Source organism: Gouania willdenowi, chromosome 6 (genome assembly GCF_900634775.1).
Source record: "Gouania willdenowi chromosome 6, fGouWil2.1, whole genome shotgun sequence".
Taxonomy (NCBI): domain Eukaryota; kingdom Metazoa; phylum Chordata; class Actinopteri; order Blenniiformes; family Gobiesocidae; genus Gouania; species Gouania willdenowi.
The window spans coordinates 7764687-7780970 of record NC_041049.1 but is presented as its reverse complement, the minus strand read 5'-3'; the positions used below and the strand labels follow the sequence as shown (position 1 = coordinate 7780970).

The window sequence follows — 16284 nt, the reverse complement described above, 5'->3', positions numbered from 1 at the left end:
AACTCTTTCTCCTCCAGTGGTTACATTTTTGTGAAATATCACATCATCTTAACGAATGAATAATAACTGCACATTTAAAGAATAAAAAATAATAGAATAGAAGATAATTTATTGCCATATGTACAATGGAATTGTTGTGCATGTCCCAGAGTCAGATTGAAAAACAAAGAAAAAATACTGTATGAGAAGATAAATAAATAAATATAACCTGAGTTGAATGTAAATATTGCACATAGGAGAAAGTGAGGTAAAATGTCCAGCATGGGGGATTCATTTTTCATTTTATTAAAGTGACACGTACAGTAATGAGTAATGACTGAAAGTGTCACATGGCTGTAACAACAGAGTGTTTGTGTCAAACAAAGCAGAATAAAGTGGAATGATAAGATTAATGAATGTGTGAACAGGAATCACAGAAAACACAACAATTAGATGCATCGTTTTTAAGAAATATTGATCAGCATGGTTCATAGGGACTAATTATTATACAAATAAGGTAATTATCATCACCTGGCAATGCTGCTGCTGCACACACACACACACGCACACACACACACACACACACACACACACACGCACGCACACGCACACACACACACACACATAATGGATAAATGTAGGCTACTATCAACCACGTCACTGGGCTAACTATCACCAAGGCCAACTACTTCTCCATGACAACAAGAAATTTTATCACTATGGTAACACAATAGACTGACTGAGGACGTATCATCAGGGAAGTGAAGGTCAGGAGGAAATCCAACTATATATATAAAAAAATGCTGAATTTCTCCAAAAGAAAAACCAAAGCCAAAGACGAATGTTAAGTGATAAAGAAATGTTTTTGTACATGGTGTGAAGTATTTATTTTCCCTGTGATTTTTTACACTTCTTTTCACTTTTTGGTCACATGGGCTCATTAGGCAATCATCACAGCATATGGTTATATATATGTATATATATATATATATATATATGCACGTTGGATTTCACAGCTGAAAACTGCTTCAGATCAGGCACTTATACACTTATATGACTTTTGGCTGGATTTCAATACACACACACATATATAGATATTTGGCATAAAATGTAATATCCGTCAACATAATATAAATGTTTTCTACTGATACTGAAACACAGATATCTGCTGTTTTGGGACAACATTCCATTACTGAAGTTATATATCAAGGTATTAGTTAAATATTAACACGGAAAGTTTGTGTTAAACAATATCGGTGAATCGGATAATGGCAAAAAAACAAAAAAATAATTAAATTGAAGATCCATAATTAATACTTTGAGTTTGTTTGACCATTTTTGACCTGCTTGTACAATCAAAACTGACAAAGGATGTTATTTAAGGGGAAAATAAAATAAAAGTCATCAAAATGTGTACTGGATGTTTACGCACATCTCCCTATAAAAGCAAGGGAGGTCTGTGTGTGTGTGTGTGTGTGTGTGTGTGTGTGTGTGTGTGTGTGTGTGTGTGTGTGTGTGTGTGTGTGTGTGTGTGTGGAGCAAATATCTCCCCGACGCGGTGCGAGTTCGACCTGAAACTTGGTCATACGTAGTGTGAGCATACGGTTATTTTGGAATAATTTGGTCATTTCAAAATGTTTATTTTCATGTTTGTTTGACCGTTCACTGTTTAGACCGGACGGACGGGACCCGGAAGTTATGACGGCCCCCGGACGTTATTGGCGGGCAATGGCCGCGGCTGTGTTGATTATATTATAAACGCTGATATTTATACAAAAAATACTCAAAATGACAACAGAAATGCACAAAAACTGCACCAAAAAAGTTACAAAAGTACACAAAATGACTCCAGAATCACACTACAATGGCAACAAAAAACAATAATTATGCAAAAAATCCACAAAAACACAACAGAAAGATACAAAAATACACATAATGACTCCAATAAACACACATTACAGAAAAATACACCAAACGAACAAAACATAAAAATGAGTATAAAAAAACAACAAACACATTTATCATCCACATGTGCCATAGAATTATAAGCTATTTTGCACCTGCAAAAAAAACCCCTTTATAACAGTAACAGAGTACAGAGTATGTACAACTCTATGTACATCCAACCTTCAAACACATACTCATTTGGCCATAATTGACAACTCTACTTAAGCTCCTCCCACTATATGAATATATACTTTCAACGGGCACTGTACTAGTTATCATTAATGCATGGGAAGGTTCATATATGCATATTAAAGGCCAAGATGCTCTGACAGCATAATGATTTTGGGAAAGAAAACGTTCAAACTCAGCCGGAGATCATTAGATCAAACTTAACAGGTTTCTCTGGTTCAGTAGATTAAATAACCACACTGGAGTAACTGTTAGAGTAGCTGCTTTTTTCAAAGCAGCTTTTAAAGATATCCACTAAAGTGATCAACACTAGCATGTGTGCTAACCTCAATCAACAAAACCTCAAAAGACTTTAAATAACAAAGCTTCAGAGGCTCGTCTTCTATAATTTTAATTTCTGTTTGAAAATGATTAATTTCACAGTGATGGGTCTTTGAACAACGTCAGACATTTCATTTTAATTGAATTAAATTTTTTGTTAACACAACTTAATTGTACTTTTGTACAAATTAGGCAGTTGAACATTTTATCAAAATATCACAGTAATGTCAGTTTGGCAGTGGTTCATAGCTCAGTACTTTGCCTCTGATAAGTGACGCGGAGCTTTCTGAGTCCTACCTGTCAGCAGGCAGTCGTCGTTGGAGCCTGCAGAGTCCTCCTGGTTGGGGCTGAGTGGCGGGCTGGCTGGGGGGCTGGTGCTGAAGCTGGCATAGCCCAGGGAGGAGCTCACCTCACTGGGCTCACAGCTGTGGTTGACCGGCCTCTGGACGTCCACGGACGAGGACAGAGACGTGCGCTGTTTGGGCTGAAAGGAGAACATAAAGGATGAGTGAGAGTCACAGAACACATTTATACAGTATATATGTATAGTCTGCCCATGAATCTATGTATATATACATATGTGTTTGTGTACATGCATGTATATACAGGTAAAAGCCAGTAAATTAGAATATTAAGAAAAACCTGATTTATTTCAGTAATTGCATTCAAAAGGTGTAACTTGTACATTATATTTATTCATTGCACACAGACTGATGCATTCAAATGTTTATTTCATTTAATTTTGATGATTTGAAGTGGCAACAAATGAAAATCCAAAATTCCGTGTGTCACAAAATTAGAATATTACTTAAGGCTGATACAAAAAAGGGATTTTTAGAAATGTTGGCCAACTGAAAAGTATGAAAATGAAAAATATGAGCATGTACAATACTCAATACTTGGTTGGAGCTCCTTTTGCCTCAATTACTGCGTTAATGCGGCGTGGCATGGAGTCCATGAGTTTCTGGCACTGCTCGGGTGTTATGAGAGCCCAGGTTGCCCTGATAGTGGCCTTCAACTCTTCTGCGTTTTTGGGTCTGGCATTCTGCATCTTCCTTTTCACAATACCCCACAGATTTTCTATGGGGCTAAGGTCAGGGGAGTTGGCTGGCCAATTTAGAACAGAAATACCATGGTCCGTAAACCAGGCACGGGTAGATTGTGCGCTGTGTGCAGGCGCCAAGTCCTGTTGGAACTTGAAATCCCCATCTCCATAGAGCAGAACCTCGTGTCAAGCCACTGTTGACCAAGAAACAGCGCGAAAAGCGTCTCACCTGGGCTAAGGAAAAAAAGAGCTGGACTGCTGCTGAGTGGTCCAAAGTCATGTTTTCTGACGAAAGCAAATTTTGCATTTCCTTTGGAAATCGAGGTCCCAGAGTCTGGAGGAGGACAGGAGAGGCACAGGATCCACGTTGCCTGAAGTCTAGTGTAAAGTTTCCACCATCAGTGATGGTTTGGGGTGCCATGTCATCTGCTGGTGTCGGTCCACTCTGTTTCCTGAGATCCAGGGTCAACGCAGCCGTATACCAGCAAGTTTTAGAGCACTTCATGCTTCCTGCTGCTGACCTGCTCTATGGAGATGGGGATTTCAAGTTCCAACAGGACTTGGCGCCTGCACACAGCGCAAAATCTACCCGTGCCTGGTTTACGGACCATGGTATTTCTGTTCTAAATTGGCCAGCCAACTCCCCTGACCTTAGCCCCATAGAAAATCTGTGGGGTATTGTGAAAAGGAAGATGCAGAATGCCAGACCCAAAAACGCAGAAGAGTTGAAGGCCACTATCAGGGCAACCTGGGCTCTCATAACACCCGAGCAGTGCCAGAAACTCATGGACTCCATGCCACGCCGCATTAACGCAGTAATTGAGGCAAAAGGAGCTCCAACCAAGTATTGAGTATTGTACATGCTCATATTTTTCATTTTCATACTTTTCAGTTGGCCAACATTTCTAAAAATCCCTTTTTTGTATCAGCCTTAAGTAATATTCTAATTTTGTGACACACGGAATTTTGGATTTTCATTTGTTGCCACTTCAAATCATCAAAATTAAATGAAATAAACATTTGAATGCATCAGTCTGTGTGCAATGAATAAATATAATGTACAAGTTACACCTTTTGAATGCAATTACTGAAATAAATCAGGTTTTTCTAAATATTCTAATTTACTGGCTTTTACCTGTATGTATGTATTTGTATAACCGGACGTACGTGTGTGTGTGTATATGTAAAACTGTTCCCCTTCTTTAACACGTATAAGTACATTGTGAATTAAGTTCAAACATTAATTCAGTGAAAGCCATTTTTTTTATTTTTATTCATTTGCACAACACAAATGTTGCTATTTTTTTATATTTGTTGTTTTTGTTTGTCAAACTTTGGCAAGGTAAACTTGTTTGTTTGTTTTGAATTGAATTGAATTGAATTGAATCATGAGCAAAAATCACACATGTTTTGACTGTGGAATAAAATGAAATAAACTCTATTAAAGTGGTTATTAGTGTTTTCCAAAGCTGGATGATAACACATTTATTAGATTTAGATGTCTGAGTAGGGAGAATAGCAGTGAAAACCTCACATCTATCTAATACTTTCATCAAGGGGACAAAATAGCTGAAAAGCTTTTTAAGAGGTAGAAACACCGTGTGAAGAGCTTTTAACTGGAAATCTTTAAGTGCACACATTAACCTTTAAGGGTATGGAAAGCTGTTTGAACATAAACTCAATATCACTCATAGTTAAGATCTACTAGTGCTCATATTTGGAGTATACGTACTGTATGTACTGAATTATGGTTTACTACTGCACAAAGTACACTTTACTACAGAAGAGGATTAGGGTCAATATTGATAGAAAATAATGTTGTATTGTGATATAAGTCGAAGGTTTGCTAATAAAGTCAAATCTACGGAAGCTGACTAGGGCCAATTCAACATATATGACAACAGTCACCATCAAAACTGGCCCTAATCTACAACCAGTAGATTCATACAATTTCAGCCATGATAAATATTTAAATATAAAGATCCACTAATTGTATCAATGAATTTGTGTGACACACTAAAAGTAGAAAAAGGACTTTAATGCAGATGAATTGTGATATAATGAGAGATTACAGCTCGCATGTGGGAGAGATTATAGTCAAAGCAGAGGACAAGTGAAATGCATCCCTGGCATCTGGTAAACACAACTTACATAATGAGGCATTTGCAGCTTTTCAACAACCTGCTGCGATGCTTCAGCTGAGGCAGTCAGACCCTGCTAGTGTGTGTGTGTGTGTGTGTGTGTGTGTGTGTGTGTGTGGCGCACAGAGGAGGACGCACGCACTAAACCGTAACTAGTGCTCAATAACACCCTGAAGTGCTGAAACAGTTGTGATAACAGGATAACCTTCCAAAGACCTTCACTCTCCTGGGTGACTCCAGGCATAGAAAAGAATAACAACCATAACAGAGCTGTGGGATGGAAAGACTTGAAGGAAAATGGAAGCACAAGATGTTTTTTTTTCTAGGCTTTGAAATAATGTTAGAAACTGACTGATCAGCATTGAGATGAAACCTGTGAGGAGAACAAGAGCAGAAGGACATGTTGTAGAAAGGAAGAGGACGAGGTCTGAAATGGGAAGTGGCGTGAAAAGAAAACGTGTGTGAGATAACAATAAAAGGAACAGGAGAGGGAAGAGGAAGAAGAGAATGAAAGAAGAAGAAGAAATAAAGTAAAACGAAAAAGGAAAGTTGTATATTATATGTGTATCGTTTGATTGTTTGATATCTGTTTGGTAGGGGTTCTCAACCTTGGGTTCAGATCTTTTCAAGAAACAAAGAATATTTTCTTTAACAATTAAAGCCAATTTTTGCTTATTTTTTACCATTTTGCCATATATTTGCTCCTCTTAATGCATTTTTGCTACATTACTCCCATTTCTGCTACTTCTCCATCAAATTTCAATGCCTTTTCTGTAAATTTTGTTTTCACTTTCAAGACATTTTTGGCGCTTATAAACCCTTTCTACCACTATTCCCTCCTAATGTTGCATATGTTGACTCTTTCTCACTCTTTTCACCATATTTCATGCTTGATTTAGCCAATTTAACATTCTTCTGCCACTTTTAAGCCAATATTGAGAATTTGAACTATTTTTACCACTTTTTCTGTCCATTTTTTTATAACTATAAAAAAGAAAAAGTCACAATTTTTAAGTAAAGTTTACATTGTTTACCCATTTAGTTGAAATATAGTTTTGATGGGGGGCTGAAAATGTTTCGTTCGAGGGGGGCGCAACAGAAAGATTTTCAAAACACCTGAACTAAGTAATAAATTATTTTCTCCTGTAGAATACATTTGCTGTAATATTTGGTATGAAGTTTGGTAATCTCCAACATAATGTAAGTAACAATTTAGTGGCAAAACAAGGCCAAAATATTGATAATTACATTAAGGCTGTTTATCGTCTATAAGGGGAAAAGTCGTCTGACGGACACGTACAGTGTCTGAAATGCTGTACGTTGGACATTATTCCTTAATGTTTCCAACTACCCTCTGCAACTGGTTAGTGTACTCCTTCTATGGCTTTAGAGGAAGAAAAATATCTCCAAAACTTGAAGATGGGACGGTAAATAACAACTATTAAGGTGTTAGTCTAGCTAGAGTCTCAAAACTGATGTGAAAAACATTCTCCAGAAGTGTGTATTTTATTGCAGTCCTCCATTATAGCTGAAGTTCTCCCATGCCGTGTCTTCATCAGAGGTTTTATCTGCGCTGCGTATACTTTAAACTCCCCACACAAACAACTAAATGTGTTTCATCCCAGACTCTCGTCAGGAGCTGGAGAAAAACATACACACTCGCTGACACTTGTATGAAAAGCTTCTAAAGCTGAGCCTTAACAATGCAAACAGGCAGACGGCTAATGAACATGTCATGGTCGATTGGAGAGGGATTAATGGAAGCCAGGCGCGCACTGACAAACACACACACAGCACAAATACACACACACACACACACGATCAGATCACCCAAGCCTGACTGAACTGAGAAACAGAAACATTATTCTATGCATGGAAAGCTTTCCTGAGGGAGACACACACCATTTAGCACTTCATTAATGTGCCGGGGTGCCAATACATGACACACTTAGAGAGTGCAACTCCACATCAGAGACACAACAAGGAGGAGAAGCAACCAAAGGTCATGTGATCAATCTAGAGCAGATAGGAAACCTAGCTTTGTGTGTGTAATCCACTAATGACAGCAAACGGACCTTAAAGGTTTACTTAACCCCAACGACAAAGACAGCTACACTGAAAGACTTTATATAAAAACGTTAGTCACAGATAGTGTTTTACTCAAGACCAAACTATCCAAGAACCAGAATGCACCAAAATCAAGACTAGATCTAGACTACTGGAGGTTGAGATCAAGTCAAGACCAAGAACATAAAAATCTATTTTAAAAACCATGATAAATTTGAACAGTTGAAGAGCATTTTCTCTATAATTTTAGTTTTCTTTTCAATACATTTGACAGACCAAAACAAAGTGTCTGCAACTCTTTCAAAGCCCAACATGCAAAAATCTCAAATCTTGATCTTGTTCAACTAAATTCTTGCCAAAAATAAATCCTTTTAAGTATCTAAAAGCCACTGATTGTCTGGAACTATTCTACATATCTCTAAAGATGTTTATATGTCAGGTGAATGAGGCCTAAAGTAAGTGTTCAGATGTATTTCTGACTAGAAATAAAGATGAACTGATGTCCCAGTTTTGGCAGGTGTCTGAAACATTAGGGCACTGGATCCAATCAGTGAGCTAACGCTAACGCTAACTGTTTGAAGTCAAATTACAACATTAATTAATCAGGAACAGTTCCAAGTGCTTCTCCTTTTTATCACATTAATGAAGTTGAAGAATAGCAGATCAGTGCTTGACGGAAAATCTGGCCAGTCTGAGACAAGACCAAGGTTGTGTTCGAAATGTACCACTCCGTACTACGCACTACACACTCAATGAGTATATACTGCCGACTATATACTATTAGTATGATTAGGATGATGAGCGTTCCCACTTAAGTATACTTCTACATTTCCCAAGATGCATTTCAAACCTACAACGACAAAAACCTGAATCACACTGAGGCTAAATATCTCTGTTGATTCTCCAACTTTGAAAGTTTTGAAAACATTCAAAGTGAGAAAGTGACCAAGTAGAATATCAACATGTGCTCATTTCATCCATAAAACTTTTTCATTCCAACATTTCGGAGATTTTTGATAACGCGTCATTGTGCTACTGAAAAACTTCAAAACAAAAGCCCTATTTACCAAAGCTTTAAAAAGCAAATGGAAGACATGAAGAGATGCTTTTGTTTTGAAAAGGGGCTTGAAGATGGTCCCAGGACGATTTTACGTTCCGCTTGCAATGCATCATGGGATGGCTGAGTATGACTAGTGTACCCACCGTGCATACTTGTCCTTATATAGTATAGATCTGTTTATTTCTCGCGTACTCAATCTTTTCATACTATCTAATGTGAACGCACTACATACTCATTTTGACATCAGACTTAGTATGAGTAGTACGTTAATATCAAGACCATCAAAATGCGGTCTTGTGACCAGTCTCTAGTACAATACCAGTAGTATGAATGAGAGGTGATTTAGATGCTGTAAAAGCACTAAACTCAACTTTCTGCACCACAAAATACAGGAATTAAAAGTTCAGCGTCTCCACAATCCGACACGCAGCAGAAATAATTTATTGAAAACTTATAATTACATACAATTATTTTCCTTATCACACAAATGTCAGCCTAGAGGGAGCAGGTGTAATATAATGTAAATCCTGTTGGCAGCTCAAAGGTTTCAATCCATTGTGTAAAGTGTAATGAGTCAGCTCAATTAGCTCAGGCTGACCTGCTGTCTTTCTCTGGAGAGACACCTGCTGGAAACGCAGCGCACACACAAACACACAGAGCAGATTGCATTGGCACGTGCACATTTTGTGTGTACATTGTGTGTCCTCTAATCACACACAGACACTAACAGATTTGCCAGGAAATAAACGACGGCAGAATGGAATCAACGGCTGAGATTGTGTCGCCTGCATCTGTTTGTGTGTTTGATGAGCCGTTATCTGAAGATGGAATACATTTCACAGAATAAAAGAGATCTTACATAAGTATGTGTAGCTCATTAAAACTTTAAACAATTAAATAAATAAACTAGTACAGTGACCGTCGGAAGTATGTATTCATATAGTGGGAGGAGCTTAAGATAGAATGTGTGAATTTGCTTTTTGTGCATTTTTTGTATGATTATAGTTTTTTGTTGCCATGTGATTGTGTATTTTTTTTTATCTTTTTTGGTGTAGTTTTGTGCATTTCTGTTGTCATTTTGTGTATTTTTTGTTAAAACATTTAGTTATGTGTATTTTGAGTCATTTTCATATTTTTGTTGTTGTTTGTTGTATTTTTCTGTAATGTATGTTTTTTCTGGGTCATTTTGTGTTTTTGAAGCCATTTTGTATATTTTTCCATTTCTGTTGTTGTTTTGTATAAATATTATTTAGTTTTTTATTTTATTTTACTAATTTACTATATTTTTATTATAAATACTGTGTGTGTGTGTGTGTGTTCGCGTGTGTGTACCCCAATCTCCTCCGTGGGTTATCTCTCACACACGCACGCGCGTCAGTCGCGCACATACACATAATCCGTCACAGGTTGTTGAGAGATGAAAAAAGGAAGTACCGCAAAAAAATAAACATTTTGCAACACCAAAGTCGCAACTCTTTCTCTAAACGGCTCTGTGTGCGTTCAGCATGTACATTCCGGCACACTCACATGTACGCACATCAGCCGTGTGTGGGTGCACACATCTCCCCAGAGAAGAGATTTAAAGGACGTTTGGGATCACGGGAATAATTTTAAATAACCATGAAATAATAAGTAAATAAGTTTTAGCAGTACAAAAACAAATGGTTGTCTGTGTCTGTGTTGCCCTGTGATGGACTGGCTCCCTGTCCAGGGTGTACCCCCGTCCAGCGCCCTATGAGAGCCGGAGATTGGCACCGGCAGACCCCCGCGACCCTGTTAAACGGGAATAAGCGGGTATGAAAATGGATGGATGGATGGAGTACAAAAACATTTTTAATATTGACCTTCTTTAAACCCAAAACAACTGCAACACAGTGGCGTCATGAACCCGGAACCGGAAGTAGCGCGTTCAATACAGCACTCATTACCAAGAAAAATAGAAGACATTTCTACATTTTAAAAGTTTGTTGTACATCTAAATGTGTCAAAAACTTTTTTTTTTAAATTGTATTTCCTGTAATTAATGTGGTCCAGCAAACTTGTCTGAAAGTGTTTGTGCACTTAGAAGCTGTCAGACTTTTCTACGCTTGTTTACTATAATTAAGCATCCACCTTCACATTGCCGGAAACTGACATTAAAATTACAGATATCATGTGTTCAATCATTCAATCAGAGCCTTTCAAAAGAAAACTGAGAGAAAACTCTACAAATACTCACAATCTAGACAAAGCAACTCATCTCACACACAAGATTATTTAATGTGCAACAGAAAAACACTAAATAAATGTTAAAAAATCAACAAAAAAAACATTAGAGTTTGAAATCAACTATAAAATGATAAAATATATTCCTCTCAGTCATAAGCATTGGAGAAAAGGAAAAGCCTTTAACTCAGTCTGACTTTTATGCCGTGCTTTTATAATTTTATGTTTATAATTTTATTCTGTGAATAATTTTGATATGTTAAATATTTTATTATTGCTGTTTTTCACTTGTACTGTTTTTACGCATTTTTTTTTTTTTTTGGTTTATTTTATCAATTCTTCCCCTCTCTGCTTTGTTTTGATCTCTGACTCTGTTCTTATTTGTCAAATAAAATTATTGAAATTAAAATTTTACTGTGTGCATTAGTCTATAAATCTTTTTTTTTTTTTTTATCGTTTTACCTTTTGTCTGTCACTTTATCAAAACCCTGTAAAGCACTATGGAATACAATTGAATTTGTTTGAAAGGTGCAATATAAATTATGATTGATTGATTGATTGATTTTTTTTAAACTCCTTTATTTGTTTTACTTGATCAGAACACATTTATATATTTTAGATGAAATAAAAATGCAGTTCTTAAGCATTGTCAATATTTTTCATGGACATAAAAATATTTCATGAAAAAATGGGGCACGATTGTTCATTTACTAAAAATAATGTTTGTGGTGTGATTATTTTTCTTATGTTAGAAAAACTGCAAAAGCTAGGAAATAAAAGTAAACATTCCTATAATATTGTGGAATGTCATATTTTGCAATTTCTTATAATTGAGTTCATTTTTAAACAGTGCCCAGCCATAACAGCTGTAACTGTTTGATGCTCTTTTGGGAAATTATTCTCAAAGTTCATAATTGTAAGATGAGGTTATTAATTAATAAACTACAATATATTCACTATCAGGTGTTTATTCTGAGTCTTGCAGTGTGTCTGCAGTCGTAGAGCAGCTTTGCTTCCTGTCCTGTGTGTCTGTGCAGTGTGTGGTCAGCAGGCGTGTGTGTTCATACATATGTAACCATCCCAAAGTGTGACAGAGCATGTGAGCAAGCCATCAACACGTCACACGCTCACACGTGTAGAGCAAACAGGAAGGAAAGCTGTGTTTGTGTTTGTCTGGGATCATACAGTATGTGTCGCGCCGTGGCCAAAGCAGGAAGTAGTAATCGTCCTGACACGAAACCAGAACACACATTAGAATCAGAACCAACTTTATTGACCAAGTAATGTACGTTATACACACAAGGAATTTGACTTGGTGAACTGTGCTCTCTCTAGTAGTGTAAACATTAAATAATAACAATCAACTAGAAAAAAATAAAAAATATAAACATAAATATAAACAGTAGTTAGACTAATATGTGCAAAACTAAATAAAATAACAAGATAAGATAATAATAATATTAAAATAAAATATAATAATAATAAGATAATAGTGCAGTAGTGCATTGATGAGTAGTGCAGGTGAACATTTAAATTAAATAGTATGTACATGAACATTCTCGGTGACAGATTGATCCAGAGTTGTTATGTTTAGTTCCATGTTTATTTCACAGAAACCTTAACATTAACCTTTATTTTCTCTGAAATGTGTTTTTTGTTTATAGATACGCACCTTATTCAAGTCAGCTATGCAGATGACATTGTCATGTTTTGTACGACTGAACTAGGAAACGTGCTGAGGATATTTGATAACAATTTCTGTAGCAAAAACAAAACCAATGTGTTTCAATGTTACACAAGAGGAAAAAGATCTGAAGTGCATTGTTAAGATAAAGGAGACACATGTTGAGAATATTACCAGCTTCACATACGTTGGCCATGTCATATCAAATGTGGAAGGTTGTTCTGTATTTACTGTCCAGCGTATTGCTTCAGCTCATAAGAAACGGAATGAGATAAACACCGTGCTCACGGACCGTCGGATAAAGCTGTCCACCCAAGTAAAGTTTCTAACGGCGTGTGTGCGCAGCCGTCTTACGTACAGTACCCAAGCATGTCATCTTAACGCCTCACAGCTGGTGAAATTTGACTCCACATGGATTCATTTTCTTAGAAAAATGGGTTCAAACATGTCATTGCACCACCAAGACAAAGAGATAAAACACAATCATTAGACGAAAACAACATAGATTGACGCCTCAAATATATATAAATCTCGACATACTCCGCCTCACCTACTCTACACCGATCTGTAACTTCTGTCTTGTCCAGCACCTTAATTACATTGCTCATATAACTAGACTTCCTAACTCAGCCCTGCAAAAACAAATTCTGTTCCACTCTAATAATAAACCGTATACCCGTGATATATGGAAACACTAAGATAAACTTACAGGCTTTTCTTCTATTCAACTCCAATGGGAAATGCAAGATAGGTCAAGTTTCTGCCTATGGTGGAGAGAATCCTTGGCACCCAACCCGCTGAAGCATTGGAAAGGGAAAACTGATGATGATGATGATGAGAAGATGTTAAGACACGCCCAGTCTATACAAAAAAATCTCCAAAGAACAATCTATGCTATGCTAACTAGCTACTCAATACTCACTATAGCTCCTTATTCACAATTCTCTCAATTCACCCTACAGGTGCTAATTTATATAAAAGGGGCGGGGCAAACAACAGTGGTGGTTTGTGATGTAAGAAGCCACCAAAACGTCACAAACAACCAATGTTAGCCAATAGTAAAATATAATTGTAATAGCAGACACTCTTACTTTTTCAAAACAGTTTTAGAATTTAGTTACTCTTTAACAATAAATGTAATATAATTCTGTGTTATAAGAGGGCGGGGCCTGTTTAGTTACACTCGCGAAGGGTGAATAAACGTTGCGTTCTGAATGAATGAGAATACTGTACATGAGAACACGATGAGAGAATACTTTACATGTGTAATAATTACAATGACTGTTCATTTTCAGCTGATTTTACTCTATTCTTCATATATCTATTCTAATATTTGGATTATGGGCTTTTACTCGACACATAATCATTTTTTAACAGTTACAGTATTTCATCTTTGTTCGATTTATATCCACAAATGTAACTGTGAATAACTGATGGGAATTCGTACGACTTTTTTATTCATGCACAGATATTTACGTGTAAAGGGACTTATTGTGCACACATTGTATATGTACATTTCCTATTTGTGCACGACATTACCCTGTCCCCATGAGAAAGACAGAGTACAGGAAGTGGTGTGAAATGCCACAGGAAGTCATGAATTCATAACATGATAATGTCGTCTGTACATTGGTTTTTACGGACAAACACAAACACATCGTCCTCAGTTCATGAAAGCAACACAACACAAAAAGCCTGAACAGCATAAATCCATGTTGTCCGTGTTTGCTTTTTCACGCTCCCACAAAGTAATGGTTTTCATTTCAGTGATAGGATTAAAGCAGCAGCAGCGTTAACCGTGCACAAGCACAATAATTATTCCTAAATCTAGTTTTTCATGGAGTTTAAAATGACTCCAACACATTTTAATGCAACATCCTCGGGGGAGCTCGTCACAGGGATGGATCTGCAGATAATCCCTGGAACTCACACCAGGATCTTTGTTACATTGTCTGTTTGATGGACTGAAATAAACCCTCCTCAGGTCTCAGTGGGATCTCGTCTTTCTGATTTTTAAATTAAAACACTGACATTACATCACATAATGAGTCAGAAATAAAAGCCTGGAGCAACGGATGAAACTAACAGAAACTTTCTAAAAGAAGGAAGAAGCAGTAAATTGTGTAAGCGTGTTAAATGTGGATTTATTTATGCGACGTAATGAGATATTCGACTTTATGTAGAACATTGAAAAACTAAGTTTTTGGAGCATTTTGTGTATTTTTGTAGTGCTTACGTGGGTCATATGTTGTCCTTTAGTGTGTTTTTGTTCTCATTTTGTGTATTTCATTGTTGTGCATTTTTCTGTCCTGTATATTTTTATTGTAACTTAGTTTTTGTACATGTTTTGTGTAAATGTTCTGTCATTTTGTGCGTTTTTGTTATTTTGTTGGTACATTTTTGTTGCCATTTTATATCAGTCTGTTGTCGTTTTGTATGTTTGGAGTCATTTTGTGCATTTTTCTGTCTGTGTGTATTTATGTTGTCATTATGTACAGTATGTTTTAGGACCAATAGTGTGTAATTGTCCTGTCATTTTGTGCATTTTGTTCTTTGTATAATTTTGTTGTCATTCAATTTCATTGTCATTTCATTTTTGTGGGCATTTTTAGTATTTTTGTTTTCATTTTGTGTAAATTCTATGTCATTTTGTGCATTTTTGTTGTTGTTTTATACCTTTTTATTGCTATTTGTATAATTTTGTATGTGTGGAATCATATCTGTGTTTTTGTTGTCATTTTAGTAAAAAACAAAATTGTGTGAGTGTGTGGTCATTCTGCGTATTTTGAGTCATATTGTGTATACATTTTTGAGAAATTTTGTGTAATTCTGTGCATTTTTAGTGTCATTTGATTTCATTTTGTGCATTTTAGTGTGATTTTAGTGTAATTTGAGTTTCGTTTTGTGCATTTTTGTGTGTTTTTGCTGTCATTTAGTTTAATTTTGAGAATTTTTTGTTGGTTTTGTGTGTTTTTAGTGTCATTCGGTCGAATTTTGCACATTTTTGTGATTTTAGTGTCCTTCGAGTCTAATTTTGTGCATTTTTGTGTGTTTTTGGTCTCATTTAGTCTAATTTTATGCACTTTTTGTTGTTTTTGTGTGTTTTTAGTGTGATTAGGTCTAATTTAGTGAATTTATTTGTGTTTTTGGTGTCATTCAGTCTAATATTGTGCATTTTTTGTCGTTTTTGTGTGTTTTAGTGTCACTTGGTCTAATTCTGTGCATTTTTATGTGTTTTTAGTGCCATTAAATCTAATTCTATGCATTTTCATTGTCCATTTGAGTGTTTTTTCCTCACTTTGTGTGTTTTAGTTGTATCACTTGCTATGGTTTTATAACCCACAGCTTATGCATTGAAGGACATCATTTACATTTCACAGCATCATTAAACGACCTCCTCTTTCTAATGAGTGTTAACACGTAATAACATACATAATAACTACAAACTGCTGCAAGCACTCATGGCAACCATATAGCTCACATACGGCCTGATCTATATATATATATATATATATACAGTATATATTAACATCAGACATGTGTTTCACGGCAGCGGCTGAAGAGTGTGAGCAGCAGAATTACCCAGCAGGAGCCGTTAAAAATGAAATGAAATGAATTCCTGAGAATTAATTAAGACACATTAAAT

General features: G+C 36.2%; 1 protein-coding gene across 4 annotated transcripts in view; it reads right to left on the bottom strand.

The window, feature by feature from the left end:
* The window catches only part of anks1b (ankyrin repeat and sterile alpha motif domain containing 1B), a 298928-nt gene that overhangs the window by 137227 nt on the left and 145417 nt on the right, over positions 1-16284 (bottom strand). For all 4 annotated transcript variants that reach the window (XM_028451136.1, XM_028451140.1, XM_028451138.1 and 1 more), the window contains exon 13: positions 2734-2920. In XM_028451136.1, coding sequence (XP_028306937.1) covers positions 2734-2920 — 187 coding nt within the window. The remainder of the gene's footprint in view (positions 1-2733; positions 2921-16284) is intronic.